Below are 27,932 nucleotides of genomic sequence, written 5' to 3' on the forward strand. Positions count from 1 at the left end.
TTTGTGCAATAAAGCGTACAAATCAAATTGGCATCAACATAAACGGTGATGTTTTAGATTTTTTTATTCCCTACAAATGTTTACGATATGTAGGCTGTACGCATTTCTGTGATTGTAATGAATCTTGACTACGCTTTCACTGTAACATTGGTCTTCACCAAATAAAGTGGACACTTCGGGTTTTAGCGATTTTAAAAGATTCCAAAAAATAGATGTAAGCATTTTTGTGGCTCGTGGAATACATTTAATGAACATATTTTATCATCGAGTGCGAAAAATAAACTGGACTTGTGCTATTTGTCTTGTTTTTTAAACAGGACTAACTGCATCACCCCCACCCCCCCTGGCTGAACGCTAGATGGTTTCGCCCAGAGGGATTGTTGCAATGTCTCTTGATGGGCCGCTGGGTGCACTGAACACACAGCAGGTCTAACGGTGATGATACATCGACGTGTTCTCTCTGATATTTTGTCACATTGTATCCATGAGTTTCCTCCGTCACTTTACGGATTTTTTTCTTCAACAAACCTAGGAGACAGGAAAAACCCAGCAAAACCAACGCAAGTACAAGTGTCTACCCTGTTATTTCGAAAGGTTTGCCATCGGCTCTGCGACGCTGTGTTTTGGAGAAATCAACTGCACCTTTTATCCGGGGGAACTTCATCTGGTGACGCCAATGAACGGAGCTACCTGTGTACGCTGAAAGTCAAATGCGACAGTAGGGGATTTAAACTGCTCACGTATTACTTAAAAGTGTGCCAAAAGGAATATTACATCGCCAGTAGTGAAGGTATAATTACTTAACACTTGCAACATGGCTGCTGCGGGAACGGCAGTGAGAAAAGTTTGACACTGACGTGGGAGAAGTTTTAATGCCAGTGCTAGTTCGTACATGAGTTTTCTGGCAGATTTTAAAGTCGTCAGCAGTTTCCCCCCCCCCGGCCTGGCAACGCTTTCCCTGGACTTGCAGTCCAGTGGATGTATCGTGTGAGACCCCCCTTTCCTCCTCTGTAGTCACCGCCGACAGTCACTGCAGCAGCAGTGGTGGACTTCGTGGAGAAACTGTGGTTGTCTTCTTCTCCATCGTGAGCTGCGGTGGCGTTCAAGGAACTCTCGTTGGGCAGCAGACTGCAGTGTGTGTTTGAGTGAAAATGCATTTTTCCATCCCCGAGACGGAGGTTCGTTCGGGAGAAAATGGATCGACCTATGTGGTGAGCGTGATCATTTGTGTTTTACCTGATTTCACTAAGCTCGCGGCCACAGGCTTCGCGACTTTCTATGTTTACCCTTTATAAATGATCTCACTGCAAGAGCAGGGATTCACCACCATAGGGCACACTACTACATAATGCATCAAAAACATCCAGCTACAGCCTTTAGACCACAAAATGCCAATTTGTAACAAATGAAGGCACCATATTTCGCAAGGATTAAAAAAAAAAAAAATAGGGACATAGTTGTTGAAACTTTTAAGGTCATTCATCAGGAAATACCCCCCCCCCCAGTCCTAATATTTCAGGATGAATTTGATCAGCTATGTGTTATATTGTTGCCATACTTCGTATTTAGTGTAAAGCCACCCAACACAGTTCCTTTTTTGTTGAAAAGGTTTAAGTCAGCACTTTCTTCCTTTTTAAATTCTTTCTCAGATTTTCTACAATAATACAGCAGTCCTCCTTTTCTATTTAGAGAAAAAAAGCACAACCACATTGCTTAACTCTATTGTTCAGTGCTCTAACAACTCCCAGTTAAATATATAACTGTCAACAACAGCAGTCATGAAGAGCAGTAGACTAATCATGTTTGGCTCCATCATCTTCCATGGTTTGCATGCTCATCTTTGCTTCTATTCTGTGTTCCTCTTTCTTTTTTTGTTTTTTTGTGAATGTTATTTCATGCCATAATTTATTGCACCTTCAGTTGCCACTGTGTTGTGTTGTTACACCTTGCATTGCCTTGACACGTTGGTAGACATGCTCTTTAGAGTTCAGGGAGGATCATTCATGGAGGCTAGTCAAGGACAGCTGCAGTGAAGCACCATGAACTTCTTTTTTTTTTTTTTTTTTTTTTTAAACTTGAGGAGATGAGTCTGCTGTTTTCCTCTTATACCAGTGACAGAAACAGTGAGGACACAAGTCTTGGCAGAGGCAGTATTGTTAAAAAGAATTACTGACCGCCCCAAATAAGTTCTCCTTTTCTTGTTCTTCTTGATGATTCAGACAATAGCACCAGCATGAATGTGTCTATTAACATGCCCCCCCCCCCCCCCCCCCCATCCATGCTCACACGTCATTATGTTGCTAGGAAACAGTTTTGGTTCATTTTCACAGTTACTTATGAATCTGTGTTTTTATGAACAAACACCAAAGCAAATAAAAAAATCTTAAGGAGCATCAAAAATAGTTTTAATTAGAAGAAGACTTAGTGTCAGATGTTTTGAAGAAGGGTGCTGTGGCTCTCATAATCCGCAGATGTTGTGAAATAACATCTGCAACATCTGATTTCCATGTGGACACACAATGACTGTTCTCTATGTCATGCACCTGCTAACAACTATTTTTCATCTTGACTCCATGTGCTCCAGAGATGGGAGACATACAGTATCTTGGAGTATACTCATTAACATTTAGTTGTGTCTGCTTCGAGAAGCACCAGCGTCGCTTAAGATGTAAACTTTGCCATATATTTCTAAAAGTATTGATATTTTCTATGCTGGAATTTGATTTTGATCTGTTGTAGTTTAATTCAACACATCAGTCTTGCTGTAGAAAATTAAATTGTTTCTAACCCGGTGCCATCTAGTACTAGTACTTTCCAGTTGGCTGAGCACACTTTCTTGCTGTACTGCAGTGGGAACGTTAAAGTGCCTGCTTTTCACCTCGCTGCCTGGCAGTCGTGTGACTGTCAATGTGACCTTCCCTTAACCAGCCAACAGGAAGGGACTTTGCTTGATTGTAATGCTGAGAGATGGGCTGTTTACCTTTGAACCAGCAGGCCACAGAATCTGCCGCGTTTGCACAGAGCTTTTTAGAATAACAAGCTTTGCTTGCAAGTTTTTAAATAGGGTGCCATTCCTGTGCAAGCAGAGACAAATCAAAAGCTCTGCCACACTTCCTCTTGCCTTGTAGACTTGTAGCTTCCTCTCTGCTTCATGTGACATGTACTGTAATGTCTCTGGGTGTTTGTGGGTGTGTTAGAGAGAGAGAGAGAATTTGCTGCTAAGTTATGGTGACTCATTTACTTTGGTTAAAGAACATACTGGGACATAAGAACCAAGCCTCTGTTTATAGTTTTGTTAACTATGTTAGTTGTGCTCAACAGCCTGCCTGAATCTAATCGAACAGTCAAGAGTATGTTCACATTTAGGGACACAAAGATGAAAATGTTTTCAGATAAAGAACTATCTTAGTATTCCTCTGAGTTGATCTCATCTCACAAACATGTCGTTTTATGTGAAAAAGAAAGAGCATAAATACACACATCACATGTTGGGGCACGGCTACTGGAAACAGACGGACGCCTCCTGTCAAACTACACATTTATTTAAAATGCAATGTTAAGTTCTAAGTCAGACATTTGTTAAGTAGGGCTGCTACAAACAATTATTTTCTGAATATTTGCCAATTATTTGAGGATTAATCCTTGGGTTCATGCTTTTTGTAAAACGGTTTACATTACGTCTCGTTGTCCAAAATGAGGTCAAATTACTTCCATTTTTTCAAACTGACAGAACAGAATGAGTACTAATGACTCCTCGTTTATTTTCATATACTGTACATTTTGACAAAAGAACTTTCACTGACTTGAACTGAAGAAAGTAAAACCAGAGAATGTTTGACTAACTCGCTTGACAATATAATTGACACACATAATTAAAACGCTATGAAGGAAAATGTACTGGGAAGTAGGATGAGAAATCTTAATCCAATATGTGCCAATTTCTTGATTTGAAAAGATACTTTTTTAAAGCTTTTCTGACTTTATTATCTTGACAAGACAATATATAGGGTATAGGGTTATATTATAACTTGATTGAGAATTTTTATTGTGCTTCTGAGTTACTACATGATTGAAAGTATCTCAATTATAAAACTGGTACTGAATTTTATAAAACTGCACACAGAATGTCAAAGCATTTTCATCTTCTTACATATTGAGAATATTTTAAGAAAAGCCATTTTGACATTAATGTTACATACCCGTGATTTAGTTTGACTTGTACATAAGTATGGCCAACATGTTTTTTTTAGGGCTACATTTCTTTTTCTTTGCAAGCCAATCTTATTTCTTGTACAAATCTCTTAAGTCAGGATTACTTAGATTTTACAATATGCTTTTTCCGCATTTGAATTCCATGTTGTACAGCTTAATCTAAAGACGGCATGTTCTCCTGCATTCTGAGAACATAATTCTCAAGTTTTTTTCTGAGTTTCATGTAGTGTGTGTTGCTGGTTTGGTGACCGCTCACTTTTCACTTTCATGTTTCAACAGGTTGCAAAGTTTTTTTCTTGATAGTGTTTTGTGATGTGTTCAGATCATTGATGCTGATGCTGGTTGTGTCTTTGACTTTTCTCTTCTTGTTTAGTTTGAACTATCTGTCAGATGGGTTTTGCAGTTCTTCTTCCTAGCTGTATTTTCCGCCTGCGTTTTGGTTTAATCCGTCATCTGTGTTAAATATCAAACACAAAGTGGACCTCGCTAAGATCTGCTTACAACCATTTCTTAGTTAAACTCAAACTTTCACTTGGGACAACACAGGTTGCATTGCTTGCACAACATTCCCAGAAACTTGTGGGCTGCTTTATTTTGTGTCTTATCAACAAAAAAAAATACACACTAGACATTGTGCATACTCACTCTAACTTCCTGCCTGGATCCTACTGACATGTGCATCTTTTAGTTCACTCACTGGCCTTGTCACATATTCTTTATATTTCCTCTCTTCTTCAGGACTTTCACTTACCTTTTTTGTTTTCTTCGGTTGACTTTAAATCATCAATGAGATGCAACTACATGAAACAGGGTTGTCTGCAGTCTTCAGAACTTTTTTTTGTTCTTTTTCTTTGACAGATGACCAAACATGTAGACTTTAGATATCCACTGAAGGAGATTAAAGTGCCACCAGTTTTTGCAAAAAGGGAAATCCCCGAACAAGCAGACAGAAGCACTTCCCCATCCTCGGCCAGAGCCGTACGCAGCCTGATCAAGGCAATAGAACATATAAGGAGCGAGTATTCTTATGATCGTTATTACCACAAGTCAGTAAAAAGTATCATATAGATAATGATTATTCTGTGCAATTTAGCCCCAGCTGTTATTTTTTCATCACAACAGAAGAGTTTAAGCTAATTTCAGCCATGACTTCTGATTTCTTTTAGTGTTGGATTTTTTTTGTCTGTGTCAGGATTTCTCTCTAACAGTGATGACGGTGTTGTTGTTACAGTGGAAGTGATGACCTTGAGAAAACTAAAACAGAACACTTTTTTCAAATCAGGCTTGCTGTCTTCTGGCTGAGTTTCTGTTTGAGCAAACTTGAAAGATTTTCTTTAACCTCAGACCAAACCATTTATCTAGAGTAATTTCTAACACTTAATAAAGAATCTGACATGGAAAAAAAAGATTTTCTTTTTTAAATTGGCTCTAACCATGATGGAAAGCAGATTTTTGGATGGCTGATCCCTGTTGTTGTTGTTCTTGCACAGAAGTATCCAGTGATAAGTCTTTCTCTACTTGTCAAAACAAGCTGAGGGGTGCCAGTGAGAAGGAGCTAAAGATTCCCCTTGCCCTGACTCTTGCTCTTCTGTATTTGTTAGCCTCTGCATAATTCAACAAGGCGTTGTTGTGATTGAAAATTGTGCGGCAGGTTCTGTTTTCCTCTGTGGAAATCAGCAGGGTTTGATCAAATCCGATTCACACTTTGTTTGTTTGGCCCTCCTTAATAAAGTCAAGGAGTGAGGAAACTCTCCATGGTTAGAAACTAGAAGATGGATTGAGATTGTGAGAGAAATAAGAAGTATAATTCATACTACTTACTGATATTTATCTACGCTTTATCATTTTAAATCTAGAGTTAATTCATTCATTTTTTTTATGTCTTCAAACTTCAAACAAGCTTTTGATGCATTTCTTTGCATCATGTTGGACTGTGATATTCCAGTACCATTTTCTTCCACACCAATTCTAATAGTTAGATTTGAGCATTGGCGGATACTACGTAACTCTCCAACCCCGGCAGGATTAAAATAAATAATTAATGCTTCTGTTGGATAAACGGTTATTACTTCAAGTGTTACCATCTACATTTACATCCTCGTCATTGTACGGTTATCCTTATTCCGTTATGCTTGCACATACCAAAATTAACATATTCAGTGACAACATCCTTGGAACAACGTCCTTGGGAGTCTTCCATTCCAAATTCCTTGTAAGGGTGGCTGTGGCTCAGTGGTAGAGTCAGTAATCTCTCAACCAGAAGGTTGGGGGGGTTCGGTCCCCAGCTCCTGCAGCTACAGGCCCGATGTGTCCTTGGGCAAGACACCTAACCCCAAGTTGCTCCTGCTGCTTCATTGTTGGTGTATTAAAGTGTATGTATGGGATTAGTTAATGCTGATGGTCACTTTACTTCACAGCCTCTGCCGTCAGTGTGTGAATGGGTAGTGTGACAATTTACCATTTACATTACATTCTTCAACAGCACCAACCTGTTATTATTATGGAATCAGTACAGTTCCCCCCACCCCCCCCCCACCCCCCCCCCCACCCCCGTTTTCAGCGGGGCGATTTTGATACTCTTATCAGTATCAGCACAACTCTGAAGTCAGACCTTTAAACCGTTGTTCTCCTTACCTTTGTCCTCACTTTTTTCTCACAGGCCTACAACATCCACGTCAATGGAGTGCTGCACTGTCGAGTACGCTACAGTCAACTTCTGGGCCTCCATGAACAGGTAAGCCTCCAACCACGATAATAAACGCAGTGCTGCTGGTGTGATTTGGACCACAAGAGTCAGTCCTGCATGTTAGCTGCACTGAGAGCTGTTTAAATGCCACCACATCCACCCAACGTGACCTTTTCGCTCGTCTCGGTGTCGCACGGTCAATACGCTGCCCTCCCATCACTTTGAATCACGACCACGCTCGCTTGAGGTTTGGTGCTGTGTTATTCCTCCCAGACTCAAGACTATTGCATGTTAATAGGCGGTATTGTTTGTGAAAGAGGTTAGTGGAGGAGGCGGGTGACATGGAAGGAATGTTCTTGGCCTTTCTTCCACTTCACCTGCTGGGGAAAAAAGGAACCAAATCTGAGAAAGAAATGTTGATGGAAAGTGTTTGGTTCCCTGGTCTCTGCGTTACTGAAGCTTCACACAGAGCCTCAGACATTTGTTGGCGTTGTTTTAAGACACTTAGTGGAATCGGCATGCACCTTTTTCTTGAAGTGCCATGGCTGATTGTGAACTAATTTGTGAGAAGTCTTTATGTACATATTGAGAAACAAATCCAGTTGCAGAAGGGGTTGCATATTTCTGAATAGGGAGATTTATTTGCTGGGCCCTTGAGCTCTTTGCACTATAAAATGTACACTGCAGTATATAACGCAGTCTTATAGACATGCCTCCTGCTTTCACACATTAATAAATAAGCAAGCAAGGGGCCAAACTTTTGCTATCTCCCTCCTCAAGTCTGTGTTATCCAGGCTGACAGTTGCTGGTGTTGCCTGGCAACAGGGTGTGGGGACGACACACTTGAATCTTTAAGGACCAACCCCACAGTGGCGAATGCCTGACCCTGAAACATTAATGATAACTGGGCACACACAGCTAATGCAGGGAAAATGTGATTGTTAGTGGTTTCTATTGTTTTCTTCTTTTTAATGATTTTCAGCAAAGTCATACTTCTAAAAAAAAAAAAAAAAATGCAGACTTGTTTAAATACAAGAGTGCAAATAAGGAAAGATTTTCTAAAAAGCCGCAGTCCCAGCTCTGATTTAAGCTCCACTTTGTGGATACATCCCTAACCTGTGCTTCAGTGTGTGTGGCTGTGGGAGCTTATTGGTATGTGTGACCAGTGCAGGCTCTGACGTACGGAAAATACCAAAGGGTAGAACACTGAGGTGAAAATCACCTCTCTCTCTCTCTCTCACACTCTCTGCCCGGCCTCTCTTTACACCATATGTGTAAAGCATGAGTAGTTTTACAATCGGGGGGGGGGGACTTCCCGGGGGGGGGGGGGGGGGGACTTCCCTCATGATGAGCGTCATGTCAAGTTTTTCTCTGTTAAATTAAAGCACGTTTAATTTGTGAAATATTTTTGTCTTTTTTACGTATGAGGGTTTAATAGTTTGAGACGTGCACAGTTCAAAGCAGCCAGCCCTCAAGTGATAGAAAGTCGGAAGAAATGAGTCAAGAAGCTGGAAGACAAAGTAAACTTGGACTGACTAGACATTCAGGCTTCCAGATGTGTGTGTATGTGTTTCTGTGTGTGTATGTTTGTGCTAAGGGATGGAAACTTCACTAGCTGGTCGATGAAATAAACCTTAAAATAAACCTGTGATTCATCTTGAGCAGCATGAATAAACCTCTTAAAAGACGGAATCCACGAGTATGTTTGAAAAGGCTGCTCTGTGCTGAAGTGAATGGCTTCAGGCGAATTCCACAGATGTTCTGAAATTCATTAAACAATGAATTTAGCCATCCAGCATGAATGAGATTAATAACAGTTGTATTACCTGCAGTCCTGCAAACTCACCTTCACTACTTGTGTTTTGAAACCAACAGATAAAGAAAGAATATGGCAGCAATGTGGTGCCTGCTTTCCCTCCAAAGAAGATCTTCACGCTGACTCCTGCCGAGGTCGAACAGAGACGAGAGCAGCTGGAGAAATACATGCAGGCTGGTAGGTTATTCATGCTGAATGGGCTCGTCTTGCATTCCGTCTTATTTCTGTCTCATTTCTATTCAATGTGGTTGATTTTGTCAGGGGTTTAAATTGGATACAATTCTTCCCTGACTTGCAGGACTCAAATCCCAGAGGTTTTATTTCACCATTTTTAAGTAAGCGGGTATTTGTTCTTTATGTGGAGAGCGAAAAAAAGATCAGACTAAGACTTTGTTTTCTTCTCCACAACAATCACAGGAATGAGTTGGCTTGGTATCTGCGGGGAGCCCAGCCACACACACATATATACACACACACACACACACACACACACACACACACACACACACACACACACACACACACACACACACACACACACACACACACACACACACACACACACACACACACACACACACACACACACACAAACACACAAACACAGACACACACTGGTCTCTTGATGCCACATGAAAACATAAAAATGTCTCACTGAAGAACTGATGATGTGAGCACAGACTGAGCTGGGACACTGAGCCAAAGCCTCACTAGACAGAGTTATGCTGACACACCTGATGTGAAAAAAATAAAACCTCTAGCCAGGATTGCAGACCTGGAAGGATTTTTAAATGTTTTGTGTTTATTGGGTGTAAAAACAAGCAGAGAACTACTACCTTTTACTTCAAATTCCTCATGGCCGATTAGAAAAGGAAATATTAATCACGTTCAGCACCCAATTTGATATCGGATTTGGGGGAATTTTCGGCATATTTCTCAAATTTTGCAAACTAGTCAGTTGTAAACTTTCCGCAAAACACACATGAATAAGTGGAGCAGTTAGCAATGCGAAGGGGTTTGTTTTAATCCTCTCAAGCACTGGCAGTTACAGCAGAACAAGGAAGCGTTGTTCTCGTGTGTATTTGCTCATAGTCTGGGAGCAAACGCACACAGGGTGTTCTTGGCTGCGAGTGCGCTCGGTTACATCATGGCTTTTTGCATAGTTATGGAAAATGAACGGCCACAAACACAATCTTTTCTGACGCAGATGGCTTACAAGTTTGACATTTTGTCAGAGGGTTAGACTCATTTGTTAAAGGACAATAGTGTACAGTACACACACACACACACTCACACTCGGGCATGTTGTAGTCATGCAGGGTTATCATGCAGATAATTAAATGCACGGCTCTGCAGCTGAAAATCACCTCATTAGAAAACAAAGGACATGAGCAAAAAAACATCTCATCAGCTATTTACCCAAAGAGGACACTACTACAATGTGATTCAACTGCTTTGTAATAATTAACAGTTTATTTAACCTTTGCCTGATAACAAGTGATGCACTGCATATACTGGACACACTTCACAAACTGCTGTTTGTTGCAAGTTAAGATAGGTCACCCACCCATTTTACCGCAGCAAAGTTTAAAAACTGCGAGGGAAACTAAAAAGAATATCTCCGCCTGATGAGGTCTTTGTTTACATCCTGTAAAAGACCCTTAACTTATTGCTGAAGAATGTTTTCATGACATCCTCTGCCCTTACCATAGCACTGAATAGTACAACATGATTCTTTCTCCTGGTTGGTCTCTCTTATTCCTCCTTTTGTGTTTTGTTTTTTTCACAGTGCGTCAGGATCCTTTACTTGGAGCCAGTGAGATGTTCAACAGCTTCTTAAGGAAAGCACAGCAGGTTGGTAGACTTTGGTCCTGTACCTGCACTTGTCTGTTTTCTGCTGTGTCACTGTGGTCAGCAGTGGTGCTCCTTGAACCAAAAGGCTGATGCATTCATTTCTGCCCGGTCAGTAATTACTTTTGGCATTGTGGTCCAGTGAAGAGGGAGCTGTCTTCTGCGTGTTTGTCACAGTTTTTCTTGGGTCATGCCATCTGTACATTTGAGGATGTTGTGATTTTTCTCAGACTGTGTTTGGCTCTGGGTGCAGATAATGTGAGAAATTATAAACATAAACTGAAGGGGGGAGCAAACATTCAGCAGCAATAAAAGTCGCATCGTGTGGGAGCTGGGTCTCTCTTGAACTATTATGTCATTAAAAAATGGAAAAGATGATTCATCCCACCTCATTTGCCAACAAGTCCTTTCTGCAGAACTAAAATGTTAAACAAAGAGGACCATGCTCTAAGAGAACAAACTCTGCTGCTGCTGTTGTTGCTGCTGCCTGACATTAAAGACCATTTCAAACGGGTCGGGTGTTGATGACTTATTTAGACCAGGTAGAGAGGTTGAGACTTCAGCATTCAAGCTGTGACCCGTGTTGCCAGGAGGGCTGTAAATCCAATAACCTTCACAGACAGATTCATCCGTCTGCAGCCATGTCACACTCATTCTGCTTGTCGTCGCCCTCCCCCTCCTCCTCCTCCTCCTCCTCTGTCTTCTTCTCTCCCCTCCCCCCCTGCAGCTCCTTATGTACTGCGAGGACAGCAGGTGCAGAATAGGAGATGAGTTACCACCCCACCTCGTCATTTTCATCTGAACCTTCAGTAGTAGGGGATGTTGTCAGAGACCCCCCCCTGCTGAGAGAGCAAGGATGATCAGAGATGAATTAACAGGCGTGGTGACAGAATGCCTGAGGGCACGAGTCGCTGAGCTTAAGATTTTATACTCCATAAAATAAGCTATCAGTGTTTGTTTTTTAATATTATTCCCTTTTGGCAGTTGGTTTATTTTCCTTATTAATTATTCATTCGTTTGGGGTGTTTTTGTTTCATCACCTGCCTTGTTCAGTGAAGGAAACACTGAAAAAAAACAAACACACCGTTACTGATGAAAACCACGTTCTCATCTCTCTTTGAGTTGACATGGTTACACAACTGGAGGGGAGAACTAGATATGCAATAATCTGTCAGATGATGAATTGATTGAAAGAAAATGAATCTGTAGCAATCTAGATAATTGATATCTTGTTTTGCCTCCTTATGAAAAAATCACCTCAGTTATTCTTCCCAGCTTCCCATTGTTACCAAAAGGAAAACATCACTCTGGACTTTGGGCTTTAGGAGACTTTTTCTTCCCTTTTCTTAATACTGAATGGAAGTAAAAGTCTGCATGTTTGTTAATAGAAAACAATCTATTAATAATTAGCTTGAGTCAAATGGAAAACTGAAGTTAATTCAGCATATTTATGAATGTGAAAACTGAATAGCAAACAAAGACGTTTGGATATGGCTATCACTTTTAGGAGGATATTAATTGTGTTGCATTTAATGCATTTCACATTTCAATGTTGTACTTGACATGACATATGACATAGTGCTCAGTATAGATTGTTTTTTTTTTTTAATCTGCCCCATTGTCAGCTGAATCTGTCTGAAAATAAGTTTGACTGTTTTTTTTTTTTTGGTACAGTCATTTTGTCATGAAGATAATCTGAATCAAGCCACCTCAAGACACGATCAAGCGGGATGTTTGTTTTCGCTGCTTCTGTCTCAATCTTAAAGCTCTTAAAGCTCTCGGAGGAGCTTTCTCTTCATGTTGATTTTGGCGCCCTCTGTGGACAAAGTGGTACCACATTTTCTTTGTGTATGATGCATGTTGTGTTACTGTGTTGGAAACCAAATGAACCAAATATGAATGAATGAAAAACGGGCTGTTTGTGCAGTATGCTGTTCATCACTTCTTCTGAGATCTACCATACGGCAGCAGGTTCAGTCAACTATGTAATTTATGTATTCCTGATAGACTTGTTTGCTTTTGTAAGTTATAGAGAGTTAAGAGTTAGACACTTAAATATGTACTTAAGTCTGTTTAGTCAATGAACTTGGTAAGAGTGGTTCCTGTCTCGTCTCTAGAATATACCCAGCTGCACTTGTAATATATTTTTGTGCTCACATTTCCGTCTGCTGATGTCCCTGTGTTAGATTTTTTTTGTTATCGACCTACAAGAATGAAAACACGTAGCTTACCCATGAAGCTTAAGGAAAGCCTGTTGTGTTTTGTGTTGCTCCCGCAGGAGACGCAGCAGATTCCCACAGAAGAAGTCTCTTTAGACATCTGCCTCTCCAACGGTCAGAAGGTCACAGTCAACATCCTGACCTCGGATCAGACGGAGGACGTCCTCGATGTGAGTGCTCTAAAGTTGTTCAAAAGCACATAAACAAAACAGTAGACATGCTAGCTTTTCACTACCGGGGGCTTGTACTTGAACTTGATCATAAAAAAGTGTCAGGTTTAAGATTTTTTTAAAGTGTGTACATCCAGTAACTGGTGCTCTACTTGTTATATGAGAGAGTAGGTTATATAATCAGGTGTTTGTTGATCATGAACTTGTGTTTATAGCTGGAAATGATATGATGAGTGCAAATGATATGATGAGTGCTGATAAGCACTCATCATATCATTTGATAAGGTTATCATCTATGAGTTTATTTACAACCTCTACAGTGTTCATGTCACTTTAAGTAGACACACTTGATCTCTGTTGTTAATAAAAAAAAAAACTTCCTGAATGTCCTTTAGGTAAGCAATAATGTGTCAGGCCTTTCTCTAATAATTTAAATAATACTATTTATATTAATTTGAATCGCCCCCTTATAAGAAAAAGGCAACTAAACAAATTAAACATCACACTGAGGGGAGGCTGGAATAAAGTAGGTTGGATCAAACAACCAAACTAGAGATTATGATGAATGAAAACCTGAAAACCAACACCTTGATCATATAAATATGTGCTTCTTTTTACACCTAGTACTAACTGTGATGCAACTTTATTAGTGAATCCACTTTTCTCTGATTGACCATCACCACACAATCTGAAGAGAATCACTACAGGAAACTGTTTACTGGAAAACTGGAAACTGGAGAAGTTTACTGATGTTTCATCATCGTGTTCTTTATTTCTCTTGGCTGTAAATCCAGCTTGTTAGGTGGCTCTTAAAGTGCTATTATGAAAGTTTAACCACAGTTAGTTAACCTGTGTTCACCTCAGCAGGTGTCCGAGTAGATATCAAAACAAGGAGGACTGTGTTGTCTCTAAAACCAACAATTGTACTCACATGGAGGATCTTTGTGGCCTTGTTTGGAATCTAAGGAGTTTAAATTTAGAGAAAAGATAAAAAGACCACTTAGCTCCTCTGTAAACATTATGCCGGTAAATATCCAGTGTTTCGCTCCTGATGATGATGATGATGCTCGTTTGTGTACGTACAAGCACGTATGACGAGCACGCGAGGGAGAGGGAGCAACAGGTTACTGGTGCAGTTCGCCTAACGGCCATGCAGTATCACTACAAACACAGTATTTTTGAAAGTTACATATAGCCTCTTTAAACCTACTGCCAGCTGATGTTCAGAATCAGTGATTGGTAGGCTTTTTTTTTTTTTTTAAATGTATGGTTACAGTATAGCTAGAAGTATATCAAACTGGACCACTGACATCCTGAAATACACCTGGATGATCCTGCAGCTCCTTTATGAACAGGCGGAACTCTCCTTGCTCTTGTCTTGTTTTGATGTCAACAGACCCGTTTTTTTTTTTCTTCTTTTAAGCAGTTAAAGAACCACAAAATCTACTTAACTGCTTGATGACTCTGCGTGTACGAGACATTTTGTGTCATACTGCAAATTTTCTCAATTAGAGAAAAATAAACGCATTGGACTCAGTGTGACAGGTTTCTGTGCGCATCCAAAAAAGACTAAATCAGTGTGCAAAGGCTTCAATTAAGCACTGATTTGTCTTTTCTGTCATGTGATAAAGTTGTTGTTCTGTGTGAGAATGTTACGATAATGCTCTATGCAGGTCTCAGAAAGAGATATTGCTTTCATGGTGCACATAAGTTAGCTTAAACACAATCATAATAATGCAGATAGCAAAACAAAGCCGAGACACATAATCATTCTGTGAAAAACTTCAAGACTTCATCCCCATTTCAAATCACTCACTTTTAAAGTGTGGTGTTGAAAAAGACATCTGAAGTATTGTGCTGGTTTTGTCCTAGTTTTTGATCTCCATCTGTCACAGTACAATCTTCATGTAAAGAAAAATCAAATTTTCATCTTGTCTGTTCTTCAAACACTCTCACTTCTTTACATAGGAATAACTTGATTACATTTGACCTTGAACATGAACCCTCTTTGTGTCTCATCTCTCTGCAGACTGTGGCAACAAAGCTTGACCTTCCAGACGACCTCGTGGGTTACTTCAGCCTCTTCCTCGTCCGAGAAGGTGTGGACGGAGGTTTAACATGTAAGTCGCAGAACAAGTTTTACGAACGCATTGTTTAATCTCCAAGTTAATTATTATTAAAAGAAATAGGAGAAGGCAGAGTAAACTCTCAGTAGAGGAAATCTTTAGTTTAATAGTTCTGATTATTTAGAGTCGGTCTGGAATTAATTTTATGCATTATAAGAGCTTCTTTTTTTAAAATCCTGACAGCTCAGATCAGATAGGATATTATGTTTATCAAATAAACTAAATGTGCAATACAACTTCATGAAATCATCTGAAATGTACTACTTTATCATATCCTCTCTGTAAACACACACAAATAACCCCGTACTCAGAGTACAGATTCTTCAAACAGGGACACTTACGGACAGTTACGTTCTGTAATTTCATGCAGAAAGTTTCTTACACTCTAAATTCCCCTCAATGAAGCGTAAAGAGTTTGCTCTGGCAGCAGTTCAGCAGCTCTCTAAATCTGTGTCTCTGTTTGGATATTCACTGTGGTTTATTTTTAAAAGATCTGCACGGCATGTGAGGGTTTGTGTGCGCTATCTGAGTTCCTGTTGTATCTTTGGCTTTAATGCATCATTCATGTATTAGGACCATCACAGAGTGTCGGTTAGAATCAGCCTGTGTGTATGTGGGTTTGCTCATTCAACACAGTAATGCAGTCAGTGTTTAGACTGGCGTGAGCTTGCACAATAGACTCATCAGGGTGACAAACGATTGTTGCAATTGGAATTCTAAAAAAAAACCAAGAAGCTCGTTTCAGCTGCGAAACAGCCCGGCATCCAACGCCAACTTTGAATGATTTAAGTACATTTTCTGGAGACTGTGAGGGGAGTCCACAGTTCTTCTGCAGACAGTCTGATTTGATTTCAGCCAGAAAGAGACAGATATAGACAAATAAATAGTATTGTGTTTGGAAGAAAGTATTTGTTTTTTTTTTAATCTAGAAAACATTTGTTTATAATTCTCTTTCCAATCTTTTGTTTGTGTTTCGGGAATGTTTTTGTACATAAATAAATACAAATTCCCAACAACTCTGCATCCCCAAAGTTCTTCACTGTTTGTATGTGAAGTCTGTTGTCAACAACATAAAACAGATAACTGAACTGGCGCATTATTTATCAATTGTCAGACTGTGAAGTCACAGCAGCCAAATATCATCATAGGAATCAGAAAGAAAACATTCTGGGAACACTCGGAGAGGGGATATGAAAAAATAAGACGTTCAAACACAAATGTTTAAAATGATAACTTTTTCCTGTTACAAGCTGATGAAGAGTGTCTGCTCGAAATGTTTGTGTGGCATTTAAAATACAATTTGAGTGCTGTCCTAATTTCTTTTCTTGTTTCACATTATAACTTGACACAAAGACCTTTATCTTATTATGCAACTTCACACATTTGATAATAGATCCCCAATATAATAGTCACATCATGATGCATCTTTGGTTTCAGAAGTTAGACCTGCCTGCTACATTTGTTAACCTTTTAAATATATACAACAATATACCAATGACCACACTAGTGTGTTGTATGTTGCACAAAACATGTAGGTAGCCCTACAATACATCTGAATTTATAATATTCTAAATATGATTTATTTTCTACTCTAAATTTTTTTTTTTTAGGTAAATTTATTTTCAACTTTTTATTGATTGTACTCAGAGAAAAATAATTTCTTTCCACTTTGTATTATGTAAAAGTTTGTATTTGATCTATAAATGTGAGTATTATTTTGTATTCTTCTGTAGTCAGAAGCAGTTAGGATGGACGTTTAGATGTCTGGATGTCTTTTTCTTGACTCGCTGTTAGTGCCATAGTTTTTCTGAGCCATGCCTCAGCTGTGTCGTCACAGATTCTTTGTCGTCTTTAATACTCCACATCTTTAAGAGACACATCAGTTGAACTGTTGTACTGTTTTAAAGGCACAGATTTCATTCTTATCATTTCCTTAAATCCTTTTCTGTTCTCATGTAATCCTCTGATCTATACAAAGTAGCTCCCAGGAGGCGCTGACACATTTGTTTGCACAAATGGGTTAATTAATTTGTGAACACCAATCATGCAGGATATTTTCACCCATATTTTATGTCAAATGAACACAACACAGTCAGATCACAACATGTTTCAGTTTTCTATTCCCTTTCTTTCCATTTCATCACAGCCCTCTCTGCTCAAAACCCATTTAGTCCCCGCCAAAAAAAAAAAAAACTCCTCTCCCGTTTTCCACCTGCCAAAAAACTCCCCCAATCCTCCTGCCAAATCCTCTCCAGGCAGGCTTAAAACCCTGCCAGGTGAACTTGGAGGAATCTGTAAAATATTGCAGGCATGTTGTATATTCTTGGCACAGCTTAAGTCTGAAACTCTGAGCTGTTTGAAAGAGAGCGGCCATGTGTTGAATATGACTCGACTACTAGAATAAATCCAGCGCAGCAGGCCACGATTCAAACAAAACTGGTGGGAGTATTGACACGACGGGATAACTCTGAGGAGTCAGTCCCTCTCTGACAGGCAGTACGTTCTCCACAAGTCTGTGTGTATCAAAGTGTGAAGTAAAATATGCAAAGACATGTCAAGAAGAAGCAATTGGAAATAGTTCTGCTGCTGTTCTTCTCCACATTTTTTTTTCACTTTTTTTACAGATTGATTGCTTAAAAAAAGATTCCAAAACATTTTAAGCCTTCAGTTAGCATCTGTTTTTTTTTGTTTTTTTTTAAAGTCTCTGCAGAGATTCTCAAACATCAAAGTAACGTGTATGTTTTCCTGCCTCCTCTAAGCATCTTAGCCTACAAAGATGTAAAAAAAAAATCCTTTAACAGACATAATTGCCAACTGAAGGGCTGTTCAGCCATCGGATTTGAGGTGTTCTGCTCATTTTGTTGATGCCTGGAAACCCAGCAGCAGCATGGCTAAGCACCTGAGATCTCCTCCACTCTCCTTAGGGAACAGGATGCAGTGAAACAGCTGCAGATTAGGGACACACACACACACACACACACACACACACACACACACATAGAGCCCATTATCTTTCTTTTCTACATTATAAAACTCACACATATGAAAAGTGTTAGCCTCCTGGGACCTGTCCAGATGGAGTTCTCCAATCCTTCATTGTTTGTTGTTGCCATCATTATCCACATGTCCTTGGGACTTAACTGAAGTTGTTTCTCTCTCTCTTTCTCTCTCTCAGTTGTCCGGAAGCTGCAGGAGTTTGAGCTGCCTTATGTTTCCATCACCAGCCTGCGGAGTTCTGAATTTCACATAATCCTGCGGAAAAGGTACCCACCACCTGCTCACATTATGACTTTGTATTGCATCAAATAATAATTATTACTGCATTTCATGTATTATTTATCTAAGTCAGTATAAAGGCAGCTGGTTCACAGTAAACAAACTGAACTGCTAAATGCGGTATCATTTATTTCAGTGGACCAGTTTAAGTGTGTCATTCTGGGTGTTGCTCCTTTAATTCCTTATCTGCAGTGAAGCATGCGTTCTTAATTTGTCGGAGCAGCCCGCTGTTTTATCTGACTTCACCATCTTCTACAAAGAGCTATTTAATTTGGAAAAGAAACCAGATTTATTTGTTTGACAATTTATCTCTCTGTTGATGATCGTTATCAAGAGCAGGAAGGTGGAGCACTTGACTGTGGCTCAAGAAAAAAATCAGGGATGAGACGGGGACATGCATCTAAAGTTTGATCTCAGAACAGTATTCATTCTTTCATGTTTGACATTCTCTTCATCATAAAGGGGAATATCTTCTGTGGTTAACCAAACAACTCTTTTGAATGATTTCCACCTTTTGCTTTTGGAAAAAACTTTAAAATACTCGTGAGTTTGCATAACATGCCAGATAATGTGTTAAAAGACTTGACGTTGAGCAAGTTGAATCCTTGAAAATTATTCAAAGCATCAATTCCCACAACAAGTTACCGACACATCTCTGAGAAAGTCCCTTAACTGACCTTATACGGTACCAAAATGTTTTGAAAAGCCTTTTTCTCATAGGTTGGCGATTTAGATGAAGGTTATTGGCACTAAAGAGAAGAGGAATGCTCCGCTCAGCATCAGCAATCATTCTGGTTCCATTTTAAATACAAAGCATCCATAATGGGCTCCGGTTTAGCGTGGTTGGTGGATCAGGTGCCCCATGTACAGAGGCTACTGTCATCGAGTCACTGGTGGCAGGTCAGACTCCCGATCCTGACGCTGTTTGGTGCATGTCATCCCCCACATTTCCTGTCTCTCTGTGACTGTTCTACCGAATAAAGACCAAAGCTCCCCCCCCCCCCCCCCCCCCCCCCCTCAATTCTCTACTTCCTCACGTGTCGTCACCCAGCCTCCTGCTGACTGAGGTACACAGGATGTTTACTTTCTTTCTGCCTCAAGGAGACTCTTAGTCCTCCTGACCTAGTTTCTCTGAGGAGTGTAGAGCAGCGAGGGAAGAATGAATGTAGAACTAACAAGTGGAGGTGGAGGAAAAACAGACCCTTAGTGTACGAGATCCAGAGGAGGATCTGGTCCAAAAGAAGTAAAAAAAAAAAAAGCTGTTTTCTGGCTAACAGAGCATGCTGAAAATGGAAGCAATGTCGCCTGTGTCCAGTGAAACCTCGAACCCAAAAAACTGTAATTATTTGTTCACAGAATTCAAGAAATTGAAACAGAACTGAAATTGAGGACAGTTGAGTTCTTGTATATCAGGAGTAGCACTTTTTTTTTTTTTAAAGCAAACATGCTGCATATGGCATGTACTCTTTATTTGCATTGAGTTCATTCAAAATCAAATTAATTGAAATACCTCAGCAGGTTTTCTCAATGAGTCCACTGTCTGTATTCTGTTATTCCCTTTCCCTCATCCTATCACAGTTTCTCAGTCTTCTTCTCTAACCTGCTTTGAATAGCTGAAGTAGTCATGCATCCTGCTTCTCATCAACTACCTCTGCTTCCACTAGCAGCCTTGGTGTCACGCAGCTACAACATGTCAAATTTCCATGCCCCCCAGCAACGTGCTGTGTACGAGTGTAATGAGATTTTTGCCCATGAGCATTTTAAATTCAAAGTCTAAAACATGTTTGGCTTTTTTTGAAGCACATTTTTGGCCATGTTCATATGTAATCCCAGATGTGATTCCCTCTCCTCAAACTGAATTCATGCATTTTTTTTCGAATGTCACGCTCCACTCTTCAGACTGCCCTCCAGCACCCACACATCTCTGCACAGATTTACCAGAAGAAGAAAAAAAAACACCCTCTAATACATCCACAGTGCTGCCTCAGACACCACTCTGATACACATGCCCTTCAGACAACCCAGGGTCAAGGAGAGAAGTGTAATGTAGATGTTTACACCACACTCACTGGACAATGAGTGAAACAGAAAGGAGCTTGCAAGTCTTTCTCATTTCATTAATTTCAGAAATATGTCAAATAATTCATGGTTTTAAAGGCGATTATATATCAGGTCGTTTTAGGCATTTCATTATTAATAGTGACAATTCAGATATTTGTAGAAAAACATGTATATTACCTCATTTAAGGTTCAAGATTTTGTTAGATAAAGCGAAGGATGAAGCATTCCCTCATGAGTTCATATGATTCTGTGTTGAGTTTGGGGTGCGGCTGACACAGTTTTCATGTTAACAGTGTTGCTTATATCCTGTTAGCAGGTACAGCCTACAAATTCCTTTCTAATTTGGTACACTTCTAATAGGCTAGAAAGATGACATTACATCTGCTTGTAAAAGTCAAACATAAACATTTCTTCAACCTCAGTAAATCACGTTTCCTTTCAGCTCACAACATACACATGGCTCCAATCCACATATAGCTCTGATGCTATGAGATGTCTTACACATGTATTACAGCTGCACAGACCTAAAAGAAGAATTACCCTTAGATGGTCAACAGATTTAAATAATTTATCCACAAAATTATCAAGATGAAAGAATCCAGGAAAATTCATATTCACATTCTGGTACTTCTTATTTAAAAAAAACTAAATGCATTTTGACCTGAGTGAAAACTCATTAAGAGATGAGGATTTCTTTGAGATGTGTGTGATTAGCAGCACAGCTGCTGATTTGTCGTGTTTCATGCTATGCAGACAATCACAGCAGATGATATATTTAGTGACAAATAGAAGCTATTTCAGGTTTTGTAAGTAGGTGTGGAATTGTAGCCGTGCCTCTTTGTTGAATGTAATTCATAATAGAAATAGATTAATAAAGATTGTGTCTTTATTCTCTGCAGCTACTGGGACATGGCTTACGATAGTGATGTCATGGACAACAGAGTGGGCCTGAATCTGCTCTATGCCCAGGTAAGAGGCTGCATGACTTAGCTGATCCAGACACTGTTGTTTATTTTCAGCAGCTGAAGTGCTCTCAAAAATACCTTTTCAAATGAGTGTCGCCTTGGGATGTAGAAGCAAACAGAAATTAGAACAAGGCGTGATTTAATTTGTTTTCATTTAGCTTCTGTTCTGAGTTTGCCTGGCACCAGCGAACAACAGAGCCAAACCAAGCTTCACTATGAGCCTCCAAAATGCTTTTGTCTGTCCCCTGGGTCCCTCTATTCTCTGTTAGCGATGTCAGCTTGTTCTGACTTTGCAGCACCTTGACTCTCGTACGTCTTTGTGTTCCTCTGTGATCCTGTTAGCAGCACATCGCTTTTGATGCAACAACTGTGATCTGTCGTGTTAAGCAGGTTTATTTTCAGGGGTTGCGAGCTTGATTAAAATCTGGAACTGCTGAGTGCTGCCTGCACGTCTAATAGGAAAGGTTTTTTTAAAGGAAATCAAGGGGAAAATAAACAGTGCTTGCAAGAGTGTGCATGTTTCTGCGTAATTATTCGCTGACCCGCACTGTTTACATCAAAAGATTAGGGTGTGATTTCTCCCATGTGTACCCAAAGAAACACAGAAAACCTGCTTTTGTTTTGTAAACCCATACAGAAAGATGACGACCTACTTCTTCCTTTTGTATCTTCAGACAGTATCTGACATTGAGAGAGGCTGGATACTCGTCAACAAAGACCAGCACAGGCAGCTCAAATCACTGCAGGAGAAAGGCTCCAAGAAAGAAGTAAGCAAGGGCATCTCCTCCAGATGATTGTGCCTCTACAGAGTCTCCTTGGATACAGCTGTTTCACAGGGGATAATTCTGTCGAGAACAGCCAAAAGTACAATCTGTGATGCAGTTAGCCTCTTTTTTTCCCCCTTATAAGAATTTTAAATAATTCAGCAGATAATTCAAACGTATTCTCTTTGGGGATTAGACAAAGACTGTTATTTTTTTAATTTTCATAATGTTTTTTCTTCCGTGTTTTCTCCCAGTTCATCCACCTGGGTCAGACTCTCAAATATTATGGCTTTATAAAGTTTGACCCTTGTGTCACCGACTTCCCGGAGAAGGGCTGCCAAGTCATCGTCAGCGCCGGCAACAACGAGCTCAACTTCCACGTCAAGCTGCCCAACGAGCAGATGAAGGAGGGGAGCTTCAAGGTCACCCGCATGAGGTGTTGGCGAGTCACGTCCTCTGTAAGTGGAACTCTGCGAGTGCGTCTGTGTGAGAAAGTGAGGGGGAGTGGACTCACCTTGAAGCTTTTCTGTATCTCGTAATAATAAAACAGTAATAATCCAATTGGAATCGCTCCATATTGTTATGAAACGGTGAGCTGGCGGAGAATAGATGCAGCAGCCTGTTTGTTTATGTACAGCCTTTCGCCGCCGCTGCTGCTGCAGTAACAAATGTCTTGAGTTCTGCCAAGCAGTAGTTTTTACTCCTACTTCTCGCTGAAGTGCTGACCTCCACACTATCCATCCTCATCAGTCCAATGACCCAAACACATAGCCCACACAGGATGGTGCTGCATTGATCGAACCAGCATCACACACACACACACACACACACACACACACACACACACACACACACACACACACACACACACACACAGTAACATCCTTTCTTTAAACTGATAATTGTCTGTTGGTGTGAAGGAATAGTGCTTGCTTTCGATCTGTAGTGGAAACAGCTACAATGCTTCTCTGTTTACATCCTCCCCTAACAACTCAAATGACATCATAATAAATACATAGTTTCAAAGTAAAACTTTACAGGAAGAAAGACACAAAACAGACCATAAGACTAATATATGTGGCTTGTTTATTCGGTCACCTCGTGACTGAATTGATCAGTGAACATGAGATTGCTGTTAGACTCAGTTGAGTGGAGGACATTGATTGATTCATCAGGACTACATACTGATTCACTGTAATTAATCAATGCAAGATGTTTCACTGCCAGTGAGAGAGAAGAAAGGAACTGAAAATGATTACGTTGTGTTATTTTTCAAGAATTGTCAGAGGCTGATGACCCATCAGTCACAGTCAGCTTTACATTTGTAAAAAAGCTTTTCCTGATGAGCTGATGATGATGTCATTTGACTTTAAATAGTAAATAGTGTGTTAAGAAAGGGTACATTAAAAAGAAATGCCAACTTTAGATCCATTTCCTTTTTATGGGCAATTCCCAGTTCAAGTTCCCAATTGCTTAGTTTGAGGAATTTAAAGCTACAGCTAGTGCTACACCTACAACACATTTCAGCCATCCTGCACCTCACAGTTAATCCGTCTTTAATCTGCATGTTTCTCTCCTGCTTCCAACGAGTTGTTCATCTTGAAAAGAGACAGCATGACGATCTATTTTTTTTACTTTAAAAAAAAAAAAAGATGACAAAAGCATGCTGTGCAGCTCTATCCACATCATTCCAGCCAGCGTTTGGAAAGATGAACATTCACAGTCGCAAGACCTAATTTAAATGGTGATGGGAACACTGCTCACTTTTGCGTTGCATCAGCATTGGAACAGCAGAGTCATTATGTGAATCACAGAAGCTTTTTATGCTTCTCCAAAAGTACATTTGCACAGAGATGTGGACACATAGCAACACATCTAAAATTAAAATACATTTTGGCTCGTCTGATTATGGACTGAGCCCTCTCGCTGTCCAGTGGGGTGTTTAATTCCTGAGCGCATTTTAAGAGGTCAGAGTAATTTTAATGAGCCCTTTCCTCTCCGACTAACTATTCAAAACATCACATTCGGTGCTTATGTTATCCTCGTGTGTTGTTACTATGGGAGGTGCAGACACTTTCTGGCCCACAGGAAACCGTCACAGTGAGGAGCAGAGGCTCCATTAATGAGGAATGAGGGCTCATCTCCAGGGAGCTGTGTGTGTGTGTGTGTGTGTGTGTGTGCTTCGTGAAGGCATTTAAAATTCTGCACTTGCACATATTTCTGTCTTTCTCTCTTTGCACCCACGTTAATCTTTTAGCACGCGTCTCCTTTAGATTTGGGTGCCTGTGGTTGGTGATGCAGCAGCTTAAGAATTGCAGCTTACACATGGAGATAAAGGATAGCAGATGTGATCTAGCTGCTTACACAACCCTCCAGTTGATGATGTTGAATAGCAGGCTTAAGAATGCAAGCTGGGGTTCGGTTAAGGATGACATATTTTACTTGAATGACAAAGAAATGGAAATTGTAGGATAAATTAAATAATAAATCCCAAGCGGTTGATGATAGCAGTTGTGGTGCATGGCATCGCTAATTTAAAAGAAGATAATGATGACGACCGAATCCTAACTCTCCTTCTTTGTGTCCCACTCTGCAGCAAGTCCCGATAACAAACGGCACGACAAATCCCTGCAGCTCATCCAAATGTGAAGTCAAGCTGGAGCTGGCCTTCGAGTATCTGATGAGCAAGGACCGCCTGCAGTGGGTCACCATCACCAGTCAACAGGTAAACAGTCAGACGGGCTCAGCGTGGGGGCTACCAGCATTAGGCGTAGTAGAGCATTAAATCACAGTGATTGTTATGGTCAATGCATTCAAGCCACACTCAAGCTAGACCGGTATGTATTTTCAAAATGTCTTAAAAGATGTTAAACCACACTGGAATGAATACTCATCAAACAAGATATGTTCCCATCATCATAATGATTGAAGTCTTTTTTTTTATTGTGTGATTTCAGGCTATCATGATGAGTATCTGCCTTCAGTCTATGGTGGACGAATTAATGGTGAAGAAATCAGGAGGCAGCATAAAGAAGGTACACACAACATATCCATTTAATAAGTGCAGTGATGTCATTAAATATCAGCACAATGGTCCACATCCTTTTGAATATTAAGATACTCATATCTGCATAGGATGTTACACCTGCTTCCCCTATTGGATATGACAGGTTTTATTATAGATTTACTTATGATAACACATAAAAAGAGCCAGAGCCTCTTTTTTGAGCAGAACAGATTTATCAAAAATATCTTTCTTTTTTAATGTAGTGATTATAGGATTAGTAGTTCATTGGTTTGTAGTGCTAAAATTAAAACATCTTAAAGTAAATTTAGCAATTTTCGGGACATTTTTTTTTTTTTTTTTTACCTTTGTCGCTTCTGCTGCTGTCTCCATCCTCTTCTAGATGCTGAGGAAACGACACAACGGCTCCATCCACAGGACAGACAGTCAGCAAGCTGTGAAATCCCCCCCTCTACTGGTGAGAAAAGGAATAGCATGCTCTTACTTTGACTTTTGATAGATTTTAGTTGCAGAATAATTGAACTCCTGTTGTTTTTGCTGCAGGAATCTCCTGACCAGAGCCGTGAACAAATCGTCAAACTCTCAGTGAGTCGATTTTTTTCACCCTTAAATTATTTGATGGTGTGAGAGTGTTAAAATGTTTTCTAATAAATCACCGTCACTGTTAAATACATCATTGATTTTTTTTTCTTTAGACCAAGCTGAACTCGGTGTCACTCCGAGGGATCAGCGCCTCCAACTCCGCCAACGACATCAGCGGCAATGATTTCCATGGAAACTACGCTTTCGAGGGAATCGGGGACGACGACCTGTAACCCATGATCCGCCCCACGCCCCTCTTCATCGCCCACTCTCAGCAACTGGGCCGACAAAGATTACAAGCTGAGCTGAGCCGAGCCATGTGAACCACACAGGTGTCCAAGTCTGCGAGATTGTAGCTTTTTCCTGGAGAATTTGCTGCCTTAAGCTCTCATTTAATCTTTGACAGATTCATTTATATTACTCTAGATTTGAACTTTAGCTTCAATCATTTCAATTTCAAAATCCCTGTGCTGTTAAACTCGTGGCCACATACAGTAACTAGCATGTAAAGTTACAGGTACTCAAATAGGGACGCTTGCAGTACATTAAGGTCTGAAAATGTCTTACTTCAGATTCATTGGTGTGTCATCTACAGCAGAAGTAAAGTACTATTAGGCAGTTACATTCTTAAGGTACAACGTAAGTCTAAAATATAAACTACATGAAGAAAAAAAACCCTGCTAGATCCTCCCTTAGTGGCTGCATGTTCCCTCTGAACCAGAAGGCCAAAGTTTGAGTACGACCTGGCACTAGTGATAAAACAGCAGAGCTGGATGTTTGGGGTCATGATGATCAAGAGTCCAGTGAATGTGTTGAAATTGACTTTAAAAACTGTAGACATTTCACAGCAACCGCTTACTTCTATGTATGATCAACGTTTGGCTTGGCTAAATACCAAAATGTCATGTTTTTATACTGTAAGTGTGTCACGCTCCTCATGTGCCAAGTCGGTAAATATCTCAGCAGATGATGAGTCATGTTTTTAGAGGCACAGTCACTCATACTGCCTTCAGAAATAGTCTGATGCCTTAACTCGTACTTTTTATTTTGCCTCGTGGGCCACCGTATCATTCAACAAGACATTGGTTGAAACTTCAAATAAGCGCGAGTGTCAGCCGGTGTTTCCTAAATCTTGCCGAACTTTGCACAGTATTACAGGTGGAGATGAATGTTTGAGTGGAAGCTTGACTTTAAACATTGTGTGTGGCTCTCTAAATCCATCGAAGATTTTTTTTTTTTTTTCAGGACCAATTTTTTAAAGGTTTCTCATAAATGCCAAATTATAGTTTACTAAAGCATTTTGCACAAAATAAACATAAAAAATTATGACAATGTCACTTTTTATATTATGTACATGCAATTAAGTATTCTGAACATTTACTAATATGTTATCATCAATAGCTTATTGTAATCCAATAGATCAAATGTAATCTAAACTGTATAGAACACAAAATTGAAATGGACTAACATGTATCATGGTTTACATTATGTGTAGAGGCATTTTTTTTTTAGTTCAAATGTAAAGTGTTTACAAATTCTGCATCTGATTTTCTGTCTTTTCTGTGGGCGAGTGATGGCGTCGTAGGAGCGTTCCTCCAGGCTTCAGTTCATTGTAATTAGTATGTACATTGTGCCAATCATCTCAGAGGATTTAGAAGATAAGGTGCTTTGATGAAGACGCTCATGTGATCACAAGTGCTGGAGAACAAAGTTTTTAGTGAGCGAGCAACAAAATGAACAATTCCCGCTTTTTTTTTTTTCTTTTGAAGACGTCATTCCATTTTTATAGCTGTTAGCATCTGTCATCGTGTTTTTTAAGCCTCTACATGTAAACGGATACCAACCTATCAGCAGCTTTACTCTCACTGGTAGCCTAAACTGTCGGCATAATGTTCTCAATATAAATGTCTCCTTCTGACATTACCAATCATTTTTTAATTTCCTGTCAAATTCCATGTATGTGGAAGCTTCAAGGTCCTGCTTGTTCATTAATGTGTGTTAGGTGCCAAACTGAAAGTGCATTTATCATCAGCATCACTTTTAACAACAAATGTCAGATTTCATGAAGATTGTATCGACTTTCGTTCATTCCGCTGCGTTTCATTTTGATTGAAGTGTAAAAGGTCAGTGACAGGAATTATGACGCTACAATAAACTCTGAAATCAGATCATACTGTGG

At 39.9% G+C, this 27,932-nt stretch overlaps 1 protein-coding gene across 1 annotated transcript; it reads left to right on the forward strand.

Moving 5' to 3' along the window:
• Positions 1-370: 370 nt before the first annotated feature.
• Positions 371-27,924, forward strand: snx17 (sorting nexin 17). The gene is made up of 15 exons (XM_020638883.3): positions 371-1,211; positions 6,872-6,946; positions 8,774-8,891; positions 10,504-10,568; positions 12,844-12,954; positions 14,984-15,074; positions 18,256-18,343; positions 21,317-21,386; positions 22,057-22,149; positions 22,401-22,604; positions 24,743-24,871; positions 25,104-25,181; positions 25,554-25,628; positions 25,715-25,756; positions 25,867-27,924. Exons 1-15 carry the CDS (start codon positions 1,152-1,154, stop codon positions 25,984-25,986), a joined length of 1,419 nt encoding a protein of 472 aa, XP_020494539.1. The 5' UTR covers positions 371-1,151; the 3' UTR covers positions 25,987-27,924.
• The last annotated feature ends 8 nt before the right edge of the window (positions 27,925-27,932 follow it).

The sequence above is a fragment of the Labrus bergylta genome, chromosome 15, assembly GCF_963930695.1.
Source record: "Labrus bergylta chromosome 15, fLabBer1.1, whole genome shotgun sequence".
NCBI lineage: Eukaryota > Metazoa > Chordata > Actinopteri > Labriformes > Labridae > Labrus > Labrus bergylta.